Genomic DNA, 20,570 nt, shown 5'->3' with positions numbered 1-20,570 from the left:
TAAGCATTTTGGGCGTTGGTGTGCGGCTCGGCTCTCTGTCTATGTGTGAGTGTATCTGCATGTGTCACCGTATCTGTATCCTGTATCCTGTATCTCCGTGCTTCGTTAAATACTTCGAAATTGGTTAAGCGTTTGTTGTGCTTATTAAACTGACAAAGCTTTGCCGTGCTTGAGGTAGCCCTAATTGATTCCACAAACGACATCACCTGAAGAGGATGAGTGACACACATGACTGTGTGTGTGTGCGTGTGTCTGTGTACTTGTGGGGTGGGAGATGATGTACTAAGGGATGATGCAATTTAATATGCACCAGAGAAAGAGGAAAGGAACAGAGGACCAGAGATTGAAGTGCTCGTTGCCGTGGAAACAGAAATGTGGCAGATGAAAGTAACCAAAGAGTTGCAAGTACAAAAAAGGGAGATTTCCCTTTTGTGGAGGGGTCAAATTATTGCTTGTTATAAAAGGATAAACTCGCACATTAAATAATATTATCCTATACTTTTTGAGGACCGGATGTAAATGGGTATTCCTTATCCGATTGAAAGGCTTCCGGCGTACGATGGAATAAATAATGATACCGATGATATGTTTATGATAAATATAAATATTCCAAAGTTGTTAATCTTATAAAAATCTCTATGAAATCCTATGTTGCATTTATTTATTTTCTCAAAGAAGAATCTGGGAGAATCTATTATAATACATTTTATAAAAATGATGTTTAAAACATATTATTCTATCATAAGGAAACTATTTGTAAGCATGAAGATTGCACCTGAACTATAACCCTGGTAAACAAGGAGAACTAGATGTCTTAAAAACAAGGTACAAATTGTATATCAAATTACCATAAAAACGAATGAATATTCCTTAGAATTCTTATTTCATGGAATGACCTAATATTGTTCATTGCAACAGTTCAAATATAGACATAAGATTATGCTCTTAAGCATTTAATTTTATATATCCGGTGTCCTTTTTTTGGGCGTAAACAATACTGGAACTTTGGGAGCCTGTTTCAGAAAAATTGCACTCATTTTGTCGGCTGAGATTATATTTTAACGAATATATTTATATTGTTTAATATATTTCAACACATGAATTCCATGTAAAATAAATGCTATAAATCCTAGATCCTCTTTTCTCTCAATAAAGCAAAATAATTTATTATTATTTATTCAGCAACCAAAAACTTGATTCTTTTAAAATCCCCTACCATATGGGTATATTATGGCCAAATGACCTTTATTTAGAGGGCCTTGAACTAAGCCTTTTAATGATTAACTGCCTTCAAAAAGGACCTGCAGGGACAGGAACCAACTTCGTATATCGGGGTAAAAAAAGGTAGAAAAACAGCGGAAGATGATGATAAAAAGTGCGGAAATTACGTTGACCTAAAAAAATTGTCGAGCAAAAGTTTGCCGGCACGGAAAGAGTGAAAGAGAGCGATAGTGTGACTGTGAGTGAGAGAGAGAGAGAGAGAGAGAGAGAGAGAACTAAACGCACTTGCACTTATGCACTTCAAATATGATGAAAAGGTAAACGCGGCACATACATAGTCACAATCACATGAATACTCGCACAAACACTCAGACACACAGTCACGAACCTACCCAAAGGACGACAACAAAATGCAGAGACATGACGCAAATGGCAGAGGAGGATGTGAATGGGAAGAGCAGGATACGCTTCACGAACAGATTAAGAGGTGGCTGGTGCATGTAAATGCTTGGAAAAGCTCAAGGGTTAAGGTAAGTGGTGTGTCCGCCGGCTCCAGTTACCCTCCCTGCCCAACCCAATCCAACCCCCTGCAACCCTGCAATCCCTCAAGCAATCCACCCATCCTCTGGCATATGCAAATTGTCGGTGCTTTTGTGAGCTTATTAAGAGCTCGAAAGTGCATTAAAAAAAACACACACACAGAAATACGGCACACCACTGGACAGGAAAGGGGGAGTGGCAAGTAGGTAGCTGAGGAAGGATGGGGCACAGTAACGATGAAGAAGGATAGACTGGGGGTACTGTGTGGGTGAGGAAATGCAGCAGTCATGTACATAAATGCTTTCAAGTCAACCCACTCGGAAATGAGAACCAGGCGAGCACCACACGAATGACGGCATTGAAATGAGCAACTGCCAGGAACATGTACGAGACAGGACAGGATAGGACAGGACACACATCCTTCGCCTGCAGGTCCTTCAGCTCCGAATGGACATGTTGCTGGCTAAAAGTTTTGCCCGCTTTTGGTGTAATTTTGTTAATTAAAAGGTGTGACAAAAGCTGGGCAAGGCAAAAGGCAAGGCCCTGTAAAACTGTCTCAAATTACTGAAATGCAAAACCAACATCCTAGCATCCTTCAACAAGTATGTGGCAAGGACATTTAGCCAGGAGTCATACCGACCAGAAGCTTGCCCATTTGCATACCAAATCGTCAGTCAGGGGCGTGGGGGGGGGGGGAGTGGAATGCAGATGCCACTTGAGAGGTTGCTGTTAGACACACCAGACATCGCAGACAAGTGGCCACCCCACTTCAGGACCACTAAAGGACTCCTCCGCCAGGCCGGAAATGCTCCTGACTCTCTTCCTCTCTATATATCTCTCTTTCTGGCTCAGGTAAATTCACAGAACAGGATATTGCACAAATTGAAAGGAAGAGCACTGAAAGTTGCGCTGAAAGTTGACTAGAAACATCTTATGAAAAAATTATGAGTGAAAAGTTTCAAAAAGTGGAGTTGAGAGGAATTGGAGCGTCCTTCTTAAGCTAGCTTTTAAAGTTGAAATATCTGCCATAAGTCCAATGGATAGCAATCTCAAAAAACATTCAAAAATGAAATTTCGTTACAACGGATGCTGGGCAGATGGATTTCACCTTTGAAAGTTCATAAAAGCTCAGAAATAAACCTTTTATTGTGCACCGAAAGCTTCATAAAGTTTCGATAATATCGTTTGGTCCTGAACCTAGCTAGTTTTGAAAGCTTTTCAAAGCTTCGGGTTGGGAAAAGCTTGCCTGGACTTAAAACAGGATAAATTATAGAACAAAAGAGCTAAAAACTTTTCATTAGACTCCATAACGGATAAGGAATAAAGGATAGGATAGAATCCCTAACAGAATCTTAACAGAATGTTAATGTTGAAGGAGAGATACATTTTTGGATAGAAATACTTATGCACATTATTTATGGGAAATATCTAAATAATATTTCTGCATTCCCAAAAAAAAAGTTTGCCTCCGAAAAGTTTACCCCAATTGATGGAACTCTCAAGAAACTACTTTCAAGAAACTGTTCTTCAAGTAAAGCAGACTTTTCCTTTTCAAAATAATTCTTCAATTATGATGTGAACGATTTTGTTTGAGCCCTAACTGATGTAACAAATTCGTTTAGCCTGCGTCATTGTTTACGTATAACAAAACAGCGACAAGGAGCAGCCGCCACAAAGGGTCCTACATAAGTATATGGCTGAGTCAGCAGCGAGCCTCATCCTCATCCTCGACGCATCCTGCTTATGTTCGCAGGATGCAATGCCTTGAAGTGGCACTTGAGAAAATGCTTCTTTCGGGGTCTCGAAGGGGGTACGAATCCGGGGACCCGCATACGAGGCTGGAGACACACTTGTCTGCTAAATGCTGACACCAAAGACTGGCTCAAGTATTTTGCGGGCAAATAGTCTAGAGTACTCCCCCCACACTGAGCCGAGTCCACGCGGAATATACATGTACATTGTACATTGTACATAAATATCCTCGTAATAAAAGTCACTCGAGTGACATTTTTCCGAGCCTGCGGCCGTAAAGTAAAAGGCAAACAAAGCTTAGGCCATCAGCAAGGAGTGGGGGTTGGAGTGGGTCCCGGCTCTGGAGTTCATTTTGCAGTCGCTGTTTTTTAATCGATTATTGCCGCGTTATTGTTTCCTCCAGTGCCAGGGTAAATCCTGTCTGAGTGTTGCATTTGCAGCAAACAATGGGGCAAACGCCAACAGAAAAATGCAAATGCAGAAATCCGAGATTGTACATTGAACTTGTGCTGTATCATCATCATCTCTGGTTCCCAACCCTAGCAGGGGCGGGGTTTTACAGCAGAATTGAAATGTCCTCGCCTGCTCTGCAACATCATATTCAATATGCAACATCCAGATAAACAAGAAGGAGTCTGCCGGGGGCTCTACAAGATAGCTACGATTCGGTTACCTTCTGGTTTGGCTTGGGGCTCGTTGGGTTATTTTTTATACTGCACGTTTTTTCCTCTGTTGTTTTCGTCACGTTCTGCGATCAGCGATAGCAGGGTCCTTCAGTGTTCTTTCAGCCAAGAAATGCACGCGCCGGATGTCGTTAAAATGGCGACTGCCACCGCTTCCGGTTGTCGTATGCGTAGTCGCGAAATATGTGAACTTACCTGCAAAGTAAACAGAGGGAAATGTGCAAAATCACGGTTAGTATGTGCTTTTTCAATAGGCATATCACAATTTCTTGAGTGTAAATTGCATAATAATAATAAAAATACATATAAGATTGATGAAAAATTAATAATCAACAGATTTAATAGCTACTTGAAAGTTATCTTGGGAACACAGACTACGGCGGGGTTATATTTAAATGATTTAAGGTACACTGGGCACTGTCACCTAATAAATTGAAACTAATCAAGAAAGATTCCTGTAGAGTTTGTGATGGAGCAGGAAACATCGGAACACATTATATGTAAATGACTCACCAAAGCCCTAAATTACAAGCTCCAATAAATATCCTAGACCATTGGTTTAAATATTAGACCCTAATTCTGTATCCATGCCAATTAGGAGCATTGCAAGATGCAATTTAATTCAGCTTCTCCCGAATAAAGATACTCCCATCATTGATAGGTATGCTCTAGCCCCAGATGCCTGGTCACATTTTTGCGGCACAAGCTGTGGTTTGCTCTCCCAGAGGCTCTCTGCTAATGCGGCCCCCTCAGACCTAGCGAATGGATGCGCATGCAACAGGAAATAATTGAAAAAACACATTTGGCATTTGCGATGGCAACGATTTACTTTAGCTTCTAGTTCTATAACTTTTAATCATATAATTAGAAGAAGCTTTTAATAAAGTAATTGAAAAAATTAGTTTCATTGTGAGAGTCGAATGATGTTTAATAATTTCAATCTCTTAAGACACGTCTTGCTACGTAGGAGGATGACCGTATATTCTGGATTATTCTATAAGCTAGTGGCCTTATCATCGGATAGGGGTTATCCTACCGCAACATTTAGTTAGAATCACCATATTTCTAACGAAATATTCATAATCTATAAATATTATTTTGTTTAAATCAAAGGATGTAGCGAAGATAAAAGAAATTCTTATTATAGCAGGTATGTACATATAAGATAGGTCGAAATCATGGTCTCCAAAGACTTATGACGAGAAAAAGCGTCTGTAGAAAAATGCTGTTGCCTGGCTTTTTTTGACTATTACTTTTCAAGAACTTTACTTATCTAATCGAAAAAGCCTTAGTCTCTTCTCAACCTGCACAATTCTTATCTATATATATATTATATTTTACGTATGTTTTAGCATATAGATTGACCTATCCCAAAAAGAACGGAGCTATCATCTTTGAGTGCTAAATGGAGTGCTTACACAAAAACTTGGTCACTGGCACAGATTCCCAAAAAAACTTCTCTCTCTCTCTCGCTGTTTCCCCCAGTCTGTCTTCCTCCAGACCGAGCCGACAGACCGAGTTGTTGACTCAACCGATTAGCAGCTAATGGGAGAGAGAGAGAGCACTTACAGCCGTCATTCATCCGCCAAACAATTACCGCTTGTTAAGAAGAAATCAATGAAGACCAGGCTGGAACAGAGTGTGAAGTTCTGCATATTAATCGGGTAGAAAGAGAGTGACAGAGAGAGAGAAATGCAGTCCAAAATAAGATGAGAAATATGTCCCAAATAATGAGGGGTAACCAGGGGCCATGCCATGCCAGTCAGTTATTCATTGCTGCCCGTTGAGGTTGTGCTCGGTCTGTAGGAGGCTCTGAGTGTGATTCCAATTGAACCCTGCCCCCGTAATGATGGGGCATGTATTGAGGCTGCTAGCGATTTGTCAGGCAGGTGACTACCATCATCATTCGTATTCGAATCATTTTTCTGCACTGAATCCTCTCATTTGTGGATCTGTGCTCTAGTTGCACAGTAGATTCCGTCTAATGCACTTTCGTTTCGTCGTCTCACAGTTTGTTTGTGGCTGGCTGCAGCAAAACTACTCGTAAAAGAGGAGTCTGATTACAAAGCCCATGGACTGGGGAAGGACAATGCAGACAACAATCAATTGCAGGAGATGGATCTGGAGCAAGAGCTGGTGCTGGTGCCGGCACCGGGACAGCTGCCAAGACCCGCAGTGCAAGTAAAAGTGACAAATGAAGTGGAAAGTGCCATGAGAACGATGATGATGATGATGACTGCGATGGGTATGAGGCAGCAGACGAACTACTTTGACACACAAATGGCCAACCGACTGCCACTGCTGTCATTGTCTAACCTAATGAGCCCCAGTTCCACTCCCACTCCCAGTCCTAGTCCCACTCCCAGTCCCAGGCCCAAGCTCAGTATGTTGCCAATATTGGATGGGCGTAGCTCGGACATCAGTCCCGAGACAGAACAATTACTTCGATTGCAGTCGTCCGACTACAAACTGCTGTACAATGCCGAACGGCACACGTATTTCCAACTGCATACCATAACCGGCAATCATCGCGTTTCGAATGCGCATAAGGATGCGGCGGCGTCCAATCGAAGAAGGCTCTTCCAGCAGGCAGTGGGCAGCACCCTGAGTGCCGCCTTCGGCCTGAATGTGATGGCGATGGACGGACGGGCCGTGACCACGGAGACCGTGCATCTCTATGATGCCGCCTCGCTGCGGCAGTCGCGCTTCAATCCCTTCAATCCGACACGGTGAGTGCTTCAGATGGTTTGATAGCCAAAAGTCTTTTCCCTCAGTGTAATCTCTCTCTTTCTCATTTCTCCTTTAGCATCCTCATCCACGGCTGGCTAGGCAATGCAAATGCCAATATCTACAGCGCCTTGCTCCCACCATACCTATCGCTGGACAAGGGCAGGTACAACATCTTCACCGTGGACTGGGGCCGCGGCGCTATAGCGGACTACATTACGGCCAGCTATCGGGTGAAGCCCGTGGGACAGGTGCTGGCCAAATTCGTGGACTTTCTGCACCAGGAGGCGGGCCTGAGGTTCGAGGATCTGCAGCTGGTGGGCTTCAGCATGGGAGCCCATGTGGCGGGCCTGGCTGGGAAGCACCTGCAGACGGGGCGCCTCAGGATGATCCGTGCCTTGGATCCGGCCTTGCCCTTTTTCCGGTATGCCCAGGACAAGGAGCGTCTGGCCAAAGGGGATGCGGACTATGTGGAGGTGCTACATACGAGTGTCGGCAGCTACGGCTTCGATCGCCCGCTGGGGCATGCCGATTTCTACGCCAATTGGGGCAGTCAGCAGCCGGGCTGCTTCTGGCGCGAGTGCAGCCACTGGAGGGCATTCAGCCTCTTTGCCGAGAGTCTGCGGCCCGGCCGGGAATTTCCGGCCCGTGGCTGTGCGGTCAGCGAATGGCAGCAGTTGACCCGCTTCCATCGGTGCCCCAGGGAGACGGGCAACAGACAGAGCATGGGCGGCGATTTGGCCAATGCCTCAATGGAGCTGCTTCTGGCCAGACGACAGGGTGTCTATTATTTCGAGACAAATGCTAAGCCACCCTATGGCATGGTTCAGCGAAATGTCAGCCCAAAGGGAAAGCACAAATAAATAGAGGAACGAAACAGTAGGGGAGAATAGAGGGAAACGTAATGAGCAAAATGCGAGTGCAGTTCTTCGCGTTTTTATTTCTAATTAGTAAGTGCATGTTCCACACATGTGTGTGTGTCTGTGTGTTTGTGTGTGTGTTTTGGAGAGTGTACTACCATAAGTACACGAGAGTACGGGTATGAAATGTACGCTGTTCCATTTCTAAAAGCCTGGCTGGCAAAATTAAAAAATGCTGCCATGTGTAAAATGCTTTTCATGCCAGTCACAGGCAACAGGAAGGACCCCGTCAAAAACAGCACAACACAAAAATGGCAGATGAATTTGTGAAAAAATACTTATGCAGGACAAACTAGGAAACAAAATGAACACACAAAAACTGGCGGGGGTTTGGTACGTAAATGAAAATCAAGGGGGGGGGGGGGGGGGGGGGGGGAATATGTATGATGCCCGAAAATAAATCCCTAAAATTAATCACTTTTAATGGGAAACTGATGAAAATCGTTAGAATGTTGCACTAGGTCTTAAAATGAGAGCTTAAAACTGCAATTCAATATCAGTCAATATTCAATATTCCAGATGAAATAGGATTTATGATTGTTACCCTTAGAAAATAATGTTCTTCTATTGCGAATATATTGCAGGGATCATAAGAATTACAATTTTAATTTTTTAAAACAAATTTAAAATACAAATATTTGAGTTTTCAAAAGATATTTCTTTAATTTTATACTTATTTACTATATAAATTTAAAAATTCTTTTTCTAATTTATAAAAAAAAAATTAAATTGTTAAAATAAAATAAATAAATAATAATAAAATACAAATTAATTCAAATAATAAAACTCTTTTTATTGATTTTGAATTAAAAAACGGGAGTTAACTAGGAAATGTTGAAAGCAGGGATAATGATTGCTTGGAGTTAGTAGAATATTTTAGAAATTTTAGAATAATTTAAATATTAAACTCTTCCCATTCATTGCAATTTGAAGATTAATGCCATATTCCTATAACCAAGTCTAGAGGGAAACATTAAACTTTCTTTCCATGCGCAGCACATAAATTAAAAAACTTGGCCAAACTCGAAACTTGGCCTTTAATTGGCGAACACAACACGCTTAAGGGCATCGTAAATCCACCCCCGTAAAAAACCCAATCCCTGGCATACTCGTCCTTTCGGGACCTTAGAGGGGTCCAAAGAGCGAGATATTCTGGCCAAAGAGCACAGAGACCATGCCAAAATGTCGCACGGCTGCCGCTAATGTGATTTTTACGCATCATTTGAGTGAACAAAAAAGAAAATTGGCCCACAGGCACACCAACAACAGTGGAAAAACAGGCGAAAACTTGGCCTGGCAATGCTATAGGAAATTACGTGAGCAAATATTGGCCCAGGAAAAACAAATATTTCCATTTCGCTTGATTTGTTTAAGCCATAGAAAAAAAATATATCTAGAATATTGAAGTTTATTTAAAAAATTGTTTGAAAAGAAATATTTAAAGAGTTGATGAAACAAAATGCATGTGTATAAATTATGGATTACAAAACTAAAACATTCTCCCCCACTTCGACATTTTCCTTGCTTTTTCCTAAATTGTTAAAGAGCTTTGAAAGTACATATATTAATAAATTATATACAGTTTTCACATTAAAAGGTGCGACAAAATGAAAACTTTAGACATAGCCAAGGTTTTCAAGAATTTTCCATATGACCCAAAATTTTGTTTAATAATTCAGAGACCGAGATTGGGTAGCAGTTTCAAAACTTTCACTCGACATTTGCAGCGCCGATATGCAAAACCATTAATAAATTACAAAGAGAATTGTATGACCTTTCATAAGAGTTTTTATTCGTGTCGACACAATGGCTATTCTTAAAGATAATCTAAGCCCAATAGTAAAACAAGAAATTAAAGGTCAGTATTTTATGACTCTTGGCCCGATTGCTCCTTGATTAAATCGCGCACTTAGAAATAAGTTTTTGTAAATTTATATTTGGAATAAACAAATGTATGTATATATAAAAAAACTGCAGTTGGTTAAAGTCTCTTTAGTTTAGATTGTTTTTCATAAATAAAATAAAATTTCCTTACCACATTAAGGTCTCTAAGTAATTCATATCGTAAGCAGATTATCTCCCTTTTGTTATTATTAATTTAAATAACTAAATGAGGGAAGATCTTATTATAATATTTCTCTTCCTTGCACTTGAATCTCCAAATTAGGATGGGGTGGGGAGGGGTTTTCACACTTGCAGCACAAATTGAATTAGTAAATTAAGAAGAGATTTCCTTGAGTTTTCTCACTTGCAGCGGCATAAATTCAATTACATTGAATTGAATTGAATTAGCACAAAAACCCCGAGATCCGAGCATTAAACGCACTCTCAGTCAGAGACATTTAAAAGGAATTCTCTTTTTCTTGGTTAAAACTTGTCGGATAATTTCCTTTTGGCCCGGTAGATAATGAAACGGGTAAAATGAATCGAGTAAGCCCCGTCGACTGTTGCCGGTTGTGCACTGCAAAGCAAACTGAAATTGTTCTCAGCCAAATGGAAAGACAGCAACAAATAAAGGAAAAAAAATGGCTAATTTGTGTCGCGTCTTCCAGTGAATGGTTGAAAGAGATGGTAAGGGATGGGGACTGGGGACTGGGGACTTGGTTCTCAGGGAAGCCTATAAAATGTGGCCCGCACTTGAGCCAAAGAGTTTGACGCACAAACTGAACAAAACTGAACTGAAAACCGAACCAAAAGCTGAAGGCTGATGGGCTGAAAAGAGAACAGAACACGGCTCGGGCTCGGTCTCGGTCTCGGGTTGGGGTATGGGTCGGGGCTGAGCCGTCAGACAATGCATTCCTAATTCCTGGCAGAATGAGAATATGAGGGGCTCTTCTGCCTACCACTAGAAAGAGTCGTTTTTTGGGGGCTGCAACGTGGCAGTAACCCAAGCCCCATCCAACCTGTCATAAAGTGTCGCGCCTCCTCCTTCCGTTTGGGTTACCTGTGTCTGTGTGTCCCTCACAATGCTCTGTGTTCAAACCCGCAATGGCTTCCGGATAGGACACCAGGGAAAGGGACAGGCACAGGCACAGGCACAGGGACTGGTCGGATAAGTTTGCCTTTTGTTTGTCTTTGGCAGGAGCAGAAGCAGGAGCGGGAGGCACATACACGCCCACAAAATGCAGGCTTAGGCAGGCTCTTGTTGCAGCAATAAGTAGAAGGATTAGCCAAGCTGTTCTTCTGAGAGCCGCTTCAGCCTTGAGGAGCCCCAGCCAAATCCCAGCCAAGGAGCAACTGTCAATGCCAGAAGAAAGCTGTATGCAAACTTCCATTCGTTGACAATGTTTGACGAGATTGTAGCTGGGAAAACACGCACATGATGACATCCATGTGGGTGCGACTAGAATGGCTGACTAAATCCCCAGCAGGTGGCCCGGTCCTGGCTCACACCGGGCGTCGGGAGGGTCCTGTGGGGTGCTGTGCGATGAAATCGGTTTGGTGACCAACAGAACGCTTACTCGATTGAAAGGTTAAACTCTGAACGATTCATTTACGTGAATGGGAGCAGAATGTTAACAGAAATTCTATGGAAAAGTGAGATTTCACGGACACAAAACGTTCATTAAAGGAAAGAATATTCAAAACGATGGGGGACTTATTTCCATCAAAGAAATTCATTGGAAGAGGAAACAGTTTCATGGCGGAAATAGAAATTGCAATTGAGGGAATGCAGAATACCACTATTCGAGGATGGAACCACTTGCGATGGAGGAGATTTCTAAGGAGGATTCACTGGAAAATCATGTTTAATAAGAGGACTCAATAAAGGAGGGAAGAGTATGCAACGAAAGATGGATTGGATTGGTTCCACCTACGATGCAGATAAGTTGTTCTGGATGGATAGAGCTCCATAAAGAGAATGACCAGGGTTCCAAGAAGGAATAAGTGCACCTGACATAAGCAGTGGAAATAAGCTTCGTGGAAGAGGATTCCTTGAAGTAAGTATCCATATAGGATAAAAAGCCGGTCAAAGAGAGGGAAAGGGTGCTATGATTTCTTTGGATAAAGGAATAGTTCCCATTATGTTGAAGAAGTCTCAGGGCATTCAGGAGAAGTAGTTCTATCAATAACTTTTAATAAGAAAGATTCAATGGAAAAGTTAATGAAATGCATTTCTTTCTTTAGAGGCTGAAAATGTGTGGGCATGACCATGGAGAAGAACATATGTACATATACTTAGCGACGAATAAAGAAGTGAATCGATTTGATGAAATAAAAAGCTCTCCATTCTGAGAAATGGGGGGCATCTAAAACCTATAAATCATTCGTATCTCCACGATTAATGCAAGTATAAGCTAATTAGTAAAACTTTATGCCACAATTCCTCAATCAATTCACAGAACTTTACCAGACACACCTCAAAACTCGGAAAAACTTTGCCCAACACCACGGCCATAAATCCATGATGAGGGAAGCGGCTTTTGCCCCTACCCACTCGAAACGAAAGTTGAGGTAACTATCAAATCCAACTAGCAGGTAACAATTACATCATTTTACAGACAATTCCAAATTGAACAAAGTCTTTTCGAGGCTCTGCCATGGTGGATGGTGGATGATGTGCCTTGGGCTGTGGGCTATGGGCTGTGGGCGTTGCACTTATACCCAAAACTCACTCAAACAATTAGCTGAAAAGGTGGATGAGAACAGGGGCAAAAATTTGGCCGGGAGTATGAGTCAGAGACCTGCTGCCGTTGTCGTCGTCAACTGAAGCCCTATGAAAAAGTTTCAGTTTTTTGCACAAACAAATTGGATTATTCGATTACGTGTTTGTACAAGCCAAGAGGGGCAGGTGGGGCGTGGCGTGGTGGGGTCAGGGCGTGGGCTTAACAGAGGTTGGCTTGTAAAGCGGCCAAGGGAACAAGTTTTTAAGGGCACCACAGGGGCTTGGTTTCATTTCCATTTCCAATAGCATTTTCCATTCTTCAGGGGTTGCGGCAGGTAGTTCCTTCAGTATTTGATTTTGATTTATTTGGCATTTGTTTGCCAATTGGCAAATGTTTGCAAATCTATGGAGACCAATGGAATGTAATCCATAATAGATAGTATCTGCAAAAAATATCTATGGATTGGAAAATCGCATGGGGATGCTTTTTTACTCTTTTTTGCAAAAATATTAAATGTGGCCACTGAATGCATTGAATATGGTATGGGTGGAAAGTTTATTCTTCAATAAGCTTCCAAAAAGCAAAAACAACTAAGCGAACAATAGTGAAAGTAATTCCTTTGGAATTTTGGGGAATATTTTAATCCAATTTACCCACTCCAATCTGTTATCCATCTGTTCAACTACAGATAGAATAATTTTACTAATATTTATTTAAAGGTTTTTGTATTTAGAAATCTATGATATGATTTAAACAGTCAAATTAGGTCCCTAGATGGTTACGAAAGACAATAAGAACATTTTTTGCCCTTATCACCATTAAACACTTTCGGATGAGCAGAATTTTCAATATTTTACTATTTTTATCTGTCCATTCCATTCATTCGCCCTTTATATTAAGCGGCTCGTATGAAACCCTTTTTGGGGACAGTCCAACAGAGCCCGACACTCAACTAACCGACACTCAAATTGAAAGTCAATACATAGCTGCCAGCATCTGAAATTTATTGTTGCAAAAACTGGCTTAATTGCTGGGGAAATGGAAAATGGTTTGCGACGAACCCCTTCGTTCTGGACGCTGCTTACAGGGGGAAAGCAATGTGGCAGGGATGTGTTAGAGAGGGAGCACTCCATTGATTGCTTGCCTTTTCAAATTGAATTTTATATGGTACGGCCAGGTGTCTGACTGGCATTTCTGCTCTGCAGATAGAGAGCAATTTTATTTTATTTGATATTATTTTTATTTATTTTATTTATAATTTCTCGTTGCCCGCAGCTGTTTGTAGCTCCTGTCAAATGGTGCGTATGAGTGATTTTTACATTTACATTTCAATAATCCACAAGGAAAGAACCTTGTGCGAAAGGTCATGCATGATGGCCATATCCTGGCCACAACTTGGGTTAGGGGTCTCCAGGCAGCCCGCAGCTGAAGCCAAAAATCAACAAAAAGGAGGGGCCAGGCTATGGCTGTGGAAAGGCGTTAAAGTAAAGTGTGAGCCAAACAAAAGTAGCACCCAAAAGGGGGTTTCGTTTCGAAACAACATGTGCAAGTTATGCAGAATCGATGAACAGAGTCGAGAGCACACATTTTGCTGACTGGCTGACAATTAACCCTTTACGTGCCAATTGCCTGCTAAATAAATTAGCCCATGTGTGGCTCTGTGTTTGGCTGTTGTTGATTGAAAAACCCCCATCGTCAGGGCAGAGTCAGCAAAAATCTTGGCATTTTAATTGGCCCCTGCCGCCCTGCCACACAGCCGCTCCGACGCCTTTAAGCAGGCCATAAAAAGTTTTCTTCCAGTCTACTTCAAAGGCATCATCGAACACCAGAAAACAGAAACGTAACCTTAATGCGAAACGCCTCAAAACTTGTGCTGGCAGGCCATTCGCCGTAATTTAATTAAGGCTTTTGTTTGCCTTTTCAGTCAGCTTCGTTCCTGCCTTCCTCATTGCTTGCCTCCAAATAAGGTTAAGAAAATAAATTAAGCATACGCCATGTGTGCGTGTGTGTGTGGGGGAGGCTTGAGGCCATGGGACATAATGGTCAAAGGATGGGAAGCTTTCGAGTAAGTGGAACGAAAATATACACGCGGAATATGAGGAGTGGCAATCAGTGGTTTTCTTTTTTGGTTTATAAGAACTGAATGAGGGCAGAAAATGACAGAAATTGGCATAATTAAGAGCACTACGGTACGCTTTTAGACAAAGACTAAGACAGAGAATTTCCCTTAGTTTCACTCAATCTGATCCCGGATATACGACAATCCATGATCTATTTCTACCTCACTGTTGCTTTGCCTCACTGTTGCTTTTGCACACCCCTGCCAGTTACCGCTCTAGGGTACAGCTCTACTCTCCATTTAACAGCCGAACTGTTAAAGCATAGCACTGTTAAGAGAAAGGAAGAATATTTAGTGAAGTGTTTGACGAATATATATCACCTCCCAACTTTGTTTTGTTCGTGGATATCATACATCATACAAAATGGTCTACCCTTCTATAAACAACTTGCAATTCTTATTTACTGCAATCAATTATTGCTCAGAAATACCCAAAATAGTTCACTTAAACTACGCGTACGAGTAGTTCATAATTGCTCATAGCCACAGAAGCCCCACACAACTGTGAATGTGGTTTACAAGTTAAATAATCTTCCAGAGAGAGCATCCAACATCTCACAAAAAATAGGATGGAAAACACGCCACAAAAATCTGAAAGTTACTTTACTTATCATTAAGCTTGACAGCCATCCCGCCGGATACGCAAAATGCTCCCCACACGTATGCCCGATTTGCCTTTTATCCCTTTTCTTCTCTTATTTTTTATACGGGTAGTATTATGCAAAGATGCCCCCCAGTTCACGGTGGGCAGGGGAGTGTTCCACCCATTCAATGGCACTGTGACACAATACAAATTGAACGGTCCAACATTATAATTCATTGAGCGAGCAATACGATTTTTGTTGTTCCTTTACTGTTCTGTTCTACAAAATCCCCGAACGAATGCACCACTTTTAACAATGACATTCAGCAAACCCGTATATCCCGGCATTCCCCTACATTCTGTTCCTGGGTAAATATTGCAAAAACTGCATATGCCAGGCAGGGGCGGGGGCAGGGTTCAGAAGTCGCTACAGGAGCAGAGGCATCTAGCATTCACGGACAGACATGGACACGGACTCGGACTCGTTATTCTGGTTCTGAGCTCTGTGGAATTTTTCGGACCAACTTTTGCTTCACCGCAATTTTTGTCGTTTGTTGGCATTGCTCTTGCCCTCTCTCTCTCTCTCTTATACTCCATCTGTTTACCATCTCTTTCTCTCTTTTTTTATTTACTTAAATTGTAAAACATGAGTTTGTATTTCACTTTTGTCGTACGCATACGTTGGGGGGAAAAAAATTAAGCAATTTATAACGAACATTTAATTTTTTAGCGTACAAAAAAGTGTGCACAAAATAATCAAATAAACGCTTCAATTTACACAAATTCTCAAATTGTTTTCAACTGGAAATGCTCTTTTAAGTGTTTAAATGGGATAGAGAGGACGAAGTGCACTGTCTATTTTAATCGTTTTAACTTTTAAGCAATCTTTATCATCTGAATCGCTTCGAAAAGAAAAGTGGGATAATGCGATTTACATTTTTATTGGGAATTCTAGGAACAGAACAGGACACAATGATTTTTTTAATAAGTTGTCTATAAAAGAATGAAATTATTCCAACGAAATAGTTATAATCTATGGTAATTTCACAGAGATGAGATGCTATGAGACTTGTATCTAAACAAATAAATTAAGTAAATTCTGTAGATTTCCCTTAGGAAAGCTGTCATTATTTATTATATTGTGTTATTAATTATTTCAATATTTACTTTAAAGTATTTTTATATGTATTTTATACTGCCCGTTGGCGGAAATGGGCCCTTGGCTGGTTGGCAAATTGCCAGTCACCCGTGTACGTTGACGCGCGATCAGCTAGCTGTAACCAGGCTATAATTTAATTTCCTTCAAGTTAATAATTTCAATTAAAATTTTCCAACTAAAAATTCATTGAAATCCAAAAAACTGAAAACAAAATCTACGAAAATTCGTTATAAATTAAAAACAAGAGTCCCCCCTATAACCACTTAAACTTTAAGCAAAAATGACTATAGGGCTGGGATATTTTTACTTTCCCTATGGAGCCGGGCAAAACTTTGTTTCGCTTTTCATTGGTGCTTTTTGTATGCCAATTATAATGCTGCATGAGCTGCTGCCAAAAGCGAAAACCAAGTTCAAGCTGTCCTGCCACTCCAATCCTCTGCGCTTATCCCATCCCCCCTGACAAAAGTTTGATGAAATTTTTATTTGAATTTTTGCTTTTAAAGCTTTTGTTTTTGGTTTGTGGGTGCAATGGTTTTTGAACGGTTTAGGGAGAATGTATGGGAACGGAATTACAAATATATGCATAATCCGAACAGGTAGCGGGCATTATAGTGAGATCGCACAATGGGGGACGGACAATGAGGGCTTTCGCCCACTCGTCTTGCAGCAGACACCCCCTTTTCATCGTTCGCTCAACATTCAATCAATAATTTCCCCCCATAATTAAGCTTAAATCCAATGGCTTACCCAGCGTACTCGTATAGTGATGTGACATTCATCTCAGATACTGACCTGCAAAAGACAGAGAGGAGAACGGAAAACGAAATGCAATTATAATGAGGTCAATTATGATGTTTTTCTTTCGTTTTTTCTTTCAGATCAACTCTATTACGGGAGAAGGCTAGGGATAATGACGGAAAGGCAACAAAAATATAGAATAACACATCTACAACAATATTATCTAGGAAATTAAATTGTCTGCTTATCTATTTATTTTTTTTTAATAGTACTTGCAACAACAGCTTACGGTGGAAAGAAAGTCAATTTTTTGTGTTGCTGTAAATTGCATTTCCCTGCGAGGGTTAGGCGATACCCCCAGGGCTACAGAAACAAGAGGGAGAGCACCAGCAAGTGTGACAGAGAGGAAAATAGAGAACCTGCAAGAGTTTATAGGAAAAAAGCGCAACAAAAACAACAGACGACAAAGCATGAAGGGGAAGGAGAAACAGGAAGAACCCTAGTATCAAATGCAAAACGGAAGTGTTTTTTTGTCCTTTGTTTTTTTGTTGTTCAGGACTTGGCCAGAAAGAACTTGAAACTGGTAAGAGATTGGGGTGGCCCAGAAAGAACTTGAAGTTGGGCAAACTTTGGGGGATGCTTCCCTGTCGCCGGGAATGGAGTCTGGGGCGCTCGACATGGATGAATAAAATCGTATCAAATGCCATGCGGGAGCAGGAGTCCTTTCATGGAGAGTTGCCAGATCATCGGTGTCATTGAAATGGGAAAATAACTGTGCCGTAACATGGAATGATATCTATATACATATGTGTTGTAGGAGGAAGACAGCAGGTTGCTCCTCATATTCCATACATTCACATGGATGACAAGCATTTCAGAGAAAATTATGAAATACTTTTGCAATTAACTTAGTTTTACCTTTATGAAATGTGCCCTTATTGTGAATAAGGTTTTCAATCAATAGAAAAATACCATAATTAAGGAAAAAAGACTATCGCCAATATTGCGTATTAATTTCAATTAAATGTAGTTCCTTTTTTCTCTGCACTTTTTTGTGCAGTTTACTAAATTTATAGAACTATTTTCCTTAGATTACTGACAATACAATGGTAAACGTTTAGACTAGATAATATAGTGGGAAGTTAATTAAATGGCAACTCAATATCTCTATAGAATTGTCACAGACTAATCATTAATTTTCAAGCATTAGTCCATCCCATCTCTCAAGTTGCCAGACAGCCCGAAGCTTATTGAGGCAATCAACACAATCGAAAATCTTCTCATTCCTGCACCTACACAAAATGTTCAATCTTTCAGCTCCTTTGAGCTTCAGTGCCTTACCTTAAAGCTAAGCCAGTCATGATTTATTTCCGCCAAGAGCTGAGTCACTCTCCATGCAAATACAAGTACTTTTCATCTCAGAAAAGTTACACGAAAAACTTACTGAAGGCTGAAGTGAAATTCTGCTTTTGCCCGAGGGCCCATCTCTCTTTCGCTCTTTCTCTGTTTCAATCTCAATCCCAATCTCGTTCACTATCTCTCTCTCTATCGCTTCTCTATGCTCTATCTCTGTGCAACAATCAATATCACACTTTGGCACAAGTTTCATTAGAGAACATATTGAACTATGGGGGAGGAAAGAAAAAACTTGTGCCACACCAGAAGAGGGAGGGGAGTCCAGAGTGAGGGAGAGATGCACGTGCCAAAAGTCTCAAGTTTAGCTGTTGCTGCGGCCACTCGCAAAAAATTCGCTTGGGGCAAGGACTCTTTCCTATGAGAATGGGCGCTGCTGACTGGGAGGTGGGATATGAGGCTGCAAAAGATGAGATGAGACGACGACAGCTTGGTCATGTCATGGGTAAACGCCACGTGAGCGTTTGCTTGGCCCTTGGCAAATTTCTTATTGCATACATGAGTACAGAAGCCAAGACGGAGATACAGAGTGGTGTGTACAAGAGAGAGAGAGAAAAAAAAACCGTAAAAATAGTGTTGCATATTTATGGGCGCCCAACACAGCCCGGAACGGATAGGAACAGAACGGACCAACCAACGAACCGTTTGAAGGCTTTTGTAATTAAAAAAGGAAAAATCTTAACACAACCCCCTGCTCCTCCCCCGTTCGCTTTGCCTTTTATGTGGATGAGATTTTTTCATGGCTCTTTGGATGTGTGCTTGGGAGGGGGGGATAACGCTTAAGGATACTTGTGCAAGATTTATGATGTGTTAGTTTTTTGAGTGGAGTTTTTCGCCCGCCGACATGCATATGCATGTCTCTCATGCGGGAGAGAGGACATGCAATTTCTCTTCGGGTTCCCGCCATCACGCCTTCCCGCTGGTTCCGCTTTTGGCAAATGGCGCTCAATTTTTTAATGAGCGCGCCGGAAATGTGGAAAATGTGTCTCTGCTTTTCTCTGCGGGTGGATGGATGTGTGGGTGTGTGCGGCAGTCGTGGGTGTCACTTTGATTTATGAACATCGCCCTGGCATCCGACAGATTTTGTCATTTTCAGCTGTCTCTCTGCCCCTCCTCACTCTTTTTGAATCTGTCTCCCTGCCAGCCCCTATCTGCGGCTTGGAGTGCGCTTTTAGACGAACGCGAAAGGAAATTATTTTTAATGGTCACAGCCATGAAGTGTGTCCTCTCAGCCCCGCTATCGATACGTAAGCCCTTCGCTGACTGCAGAAGCACTTAAGCCATATTTGCGCACATGCGTCCATTAATCAAACAATTTATCAAAACATGTCATTCAATGGCAGGTTCTAAAGAGCCGGGCGAATTTGAATCGAATGACTTGTGGGCTCCTTAAGAGTATCATGTTGTGGGACTTGTCAATCATATTGCATACCATACTGCTAATCATTCACATTCCACTTCCTCACACACTGCCTGATGCCCCATGTCGAGGGCCAATTATCTCTGGCCAAGTGCAAGCAAATATTGTACAACTACAGGGGCCTACAGGCGGCTTAGCTTTTAAGGGAGCCCTAAAGTACGGATATGGCCAGCCATATTTACATGCATAAGCAGCTCTGTGGCTTATACGGCTATAGTTTATCAACTGCAACAAAGCAGACAAGGAAAGAGGTTAATAACTACCAGCCACAAAAACACACGCACACACACACACACACGCAAAGCGGAGAAAAAGATGGAGAATAAGTAAAGCAAAGACACGAAGGAGAGAGATTTGAGCCGAAGCACTTACCCCTCCACCCAACCACTTACAACAGGATAATGCAAGGTTTTGTGAAAAGACCACAAACAGTAACAGCAGCTCCTGGAAAGGATATAAGTAGGCATTTAACCTCTCGGATGTTTGAGCCCTCCATCAGAGGATTGCCTTTTCCCCTCAATCGACGGGCGGGTCAATATTTAAATGTGAAAGTGTTTGGGCCACGAAAGAGAGATGGATCATGTTTCCAAAGCAAATCATTCTATCTATCTATTCAGCAAAAGATACATTTTACTATCCAGCTAGAATGTGTTGTAGAGTAAAAGAAACTTGAATAATTATTTGCACG

The 20,570-nt window shown here is 41.5% G+C and overlaps 2 protein-coding genes across 4 annotated transcripts in view; one reads left to right on the top strand and one right to left on the bottom strand.

Annotated features, from left to right (window-relative positions):
- msi (RNA-binding protein musashi) overlaps positions 1-20,570 on the bottom strand; it is a 107,201-nt gene that overhangs the window by 16,784 nt on the left and 69,847 nt on the right. For 2 of the 3 annotated variants that reach the window (XM_033385993.1, XM_033385995.1), the window contains one exon: positions 17,059-17,103. The exons of the other annotated variant lie outside the window; for it this stretch is intronic. In XM_033385993.1, coding sequence (XP_033241884.1) covers positions 17,059-17,103 — 45 coding nt within the window. The remainder of the gene's footprint in view (positions 1-17,058; positions 17,104-20,570) is intronic. 3 annotated transcript variants of the gene reach the window in all.
- On the top strand, positions 5,679-8,196 carry LOC4802418 (lipoprotein lipase). Its single transcript, XM_001359303.4, has 3 exons — positions 5,679-6,085; positions 6,208-6,925; positions 7,003-8,196. The coding sequence occupies exons 1-3, from the start codon at positions 6,043-6,045 to the stop codon at positions 7,784-7,786; spliced, it is 1,545 nt and encodes a 514-aa protein (XP_001359340.3). The 5' UTR covers positions 5,679-6,042; the 3' UTR covers positions 7,787-8,196.

The sequence above is a fragment of the Drosophila pseudoobscura genome, chromosome 2, assembly GCF_009870125.1.
Source record: "Drosophila pseudoobscura strain MV-25-SWS-2005 chromosome 2, UCI_Dpse_MV25, whole genome shotgun sequence".
NCBI classification, from domain to species: domain Eukaryota; kingdom Metazoa; phylum Arthropoda; class Insecta; order Diptera; family Drosophilidae; genus Drosophila; species Drosophila pseudoobscura.
Note: the sequence above shows the minus strand (reverse complement) of the source record. Positions and strands in the feature narration are given on the sequence as shown.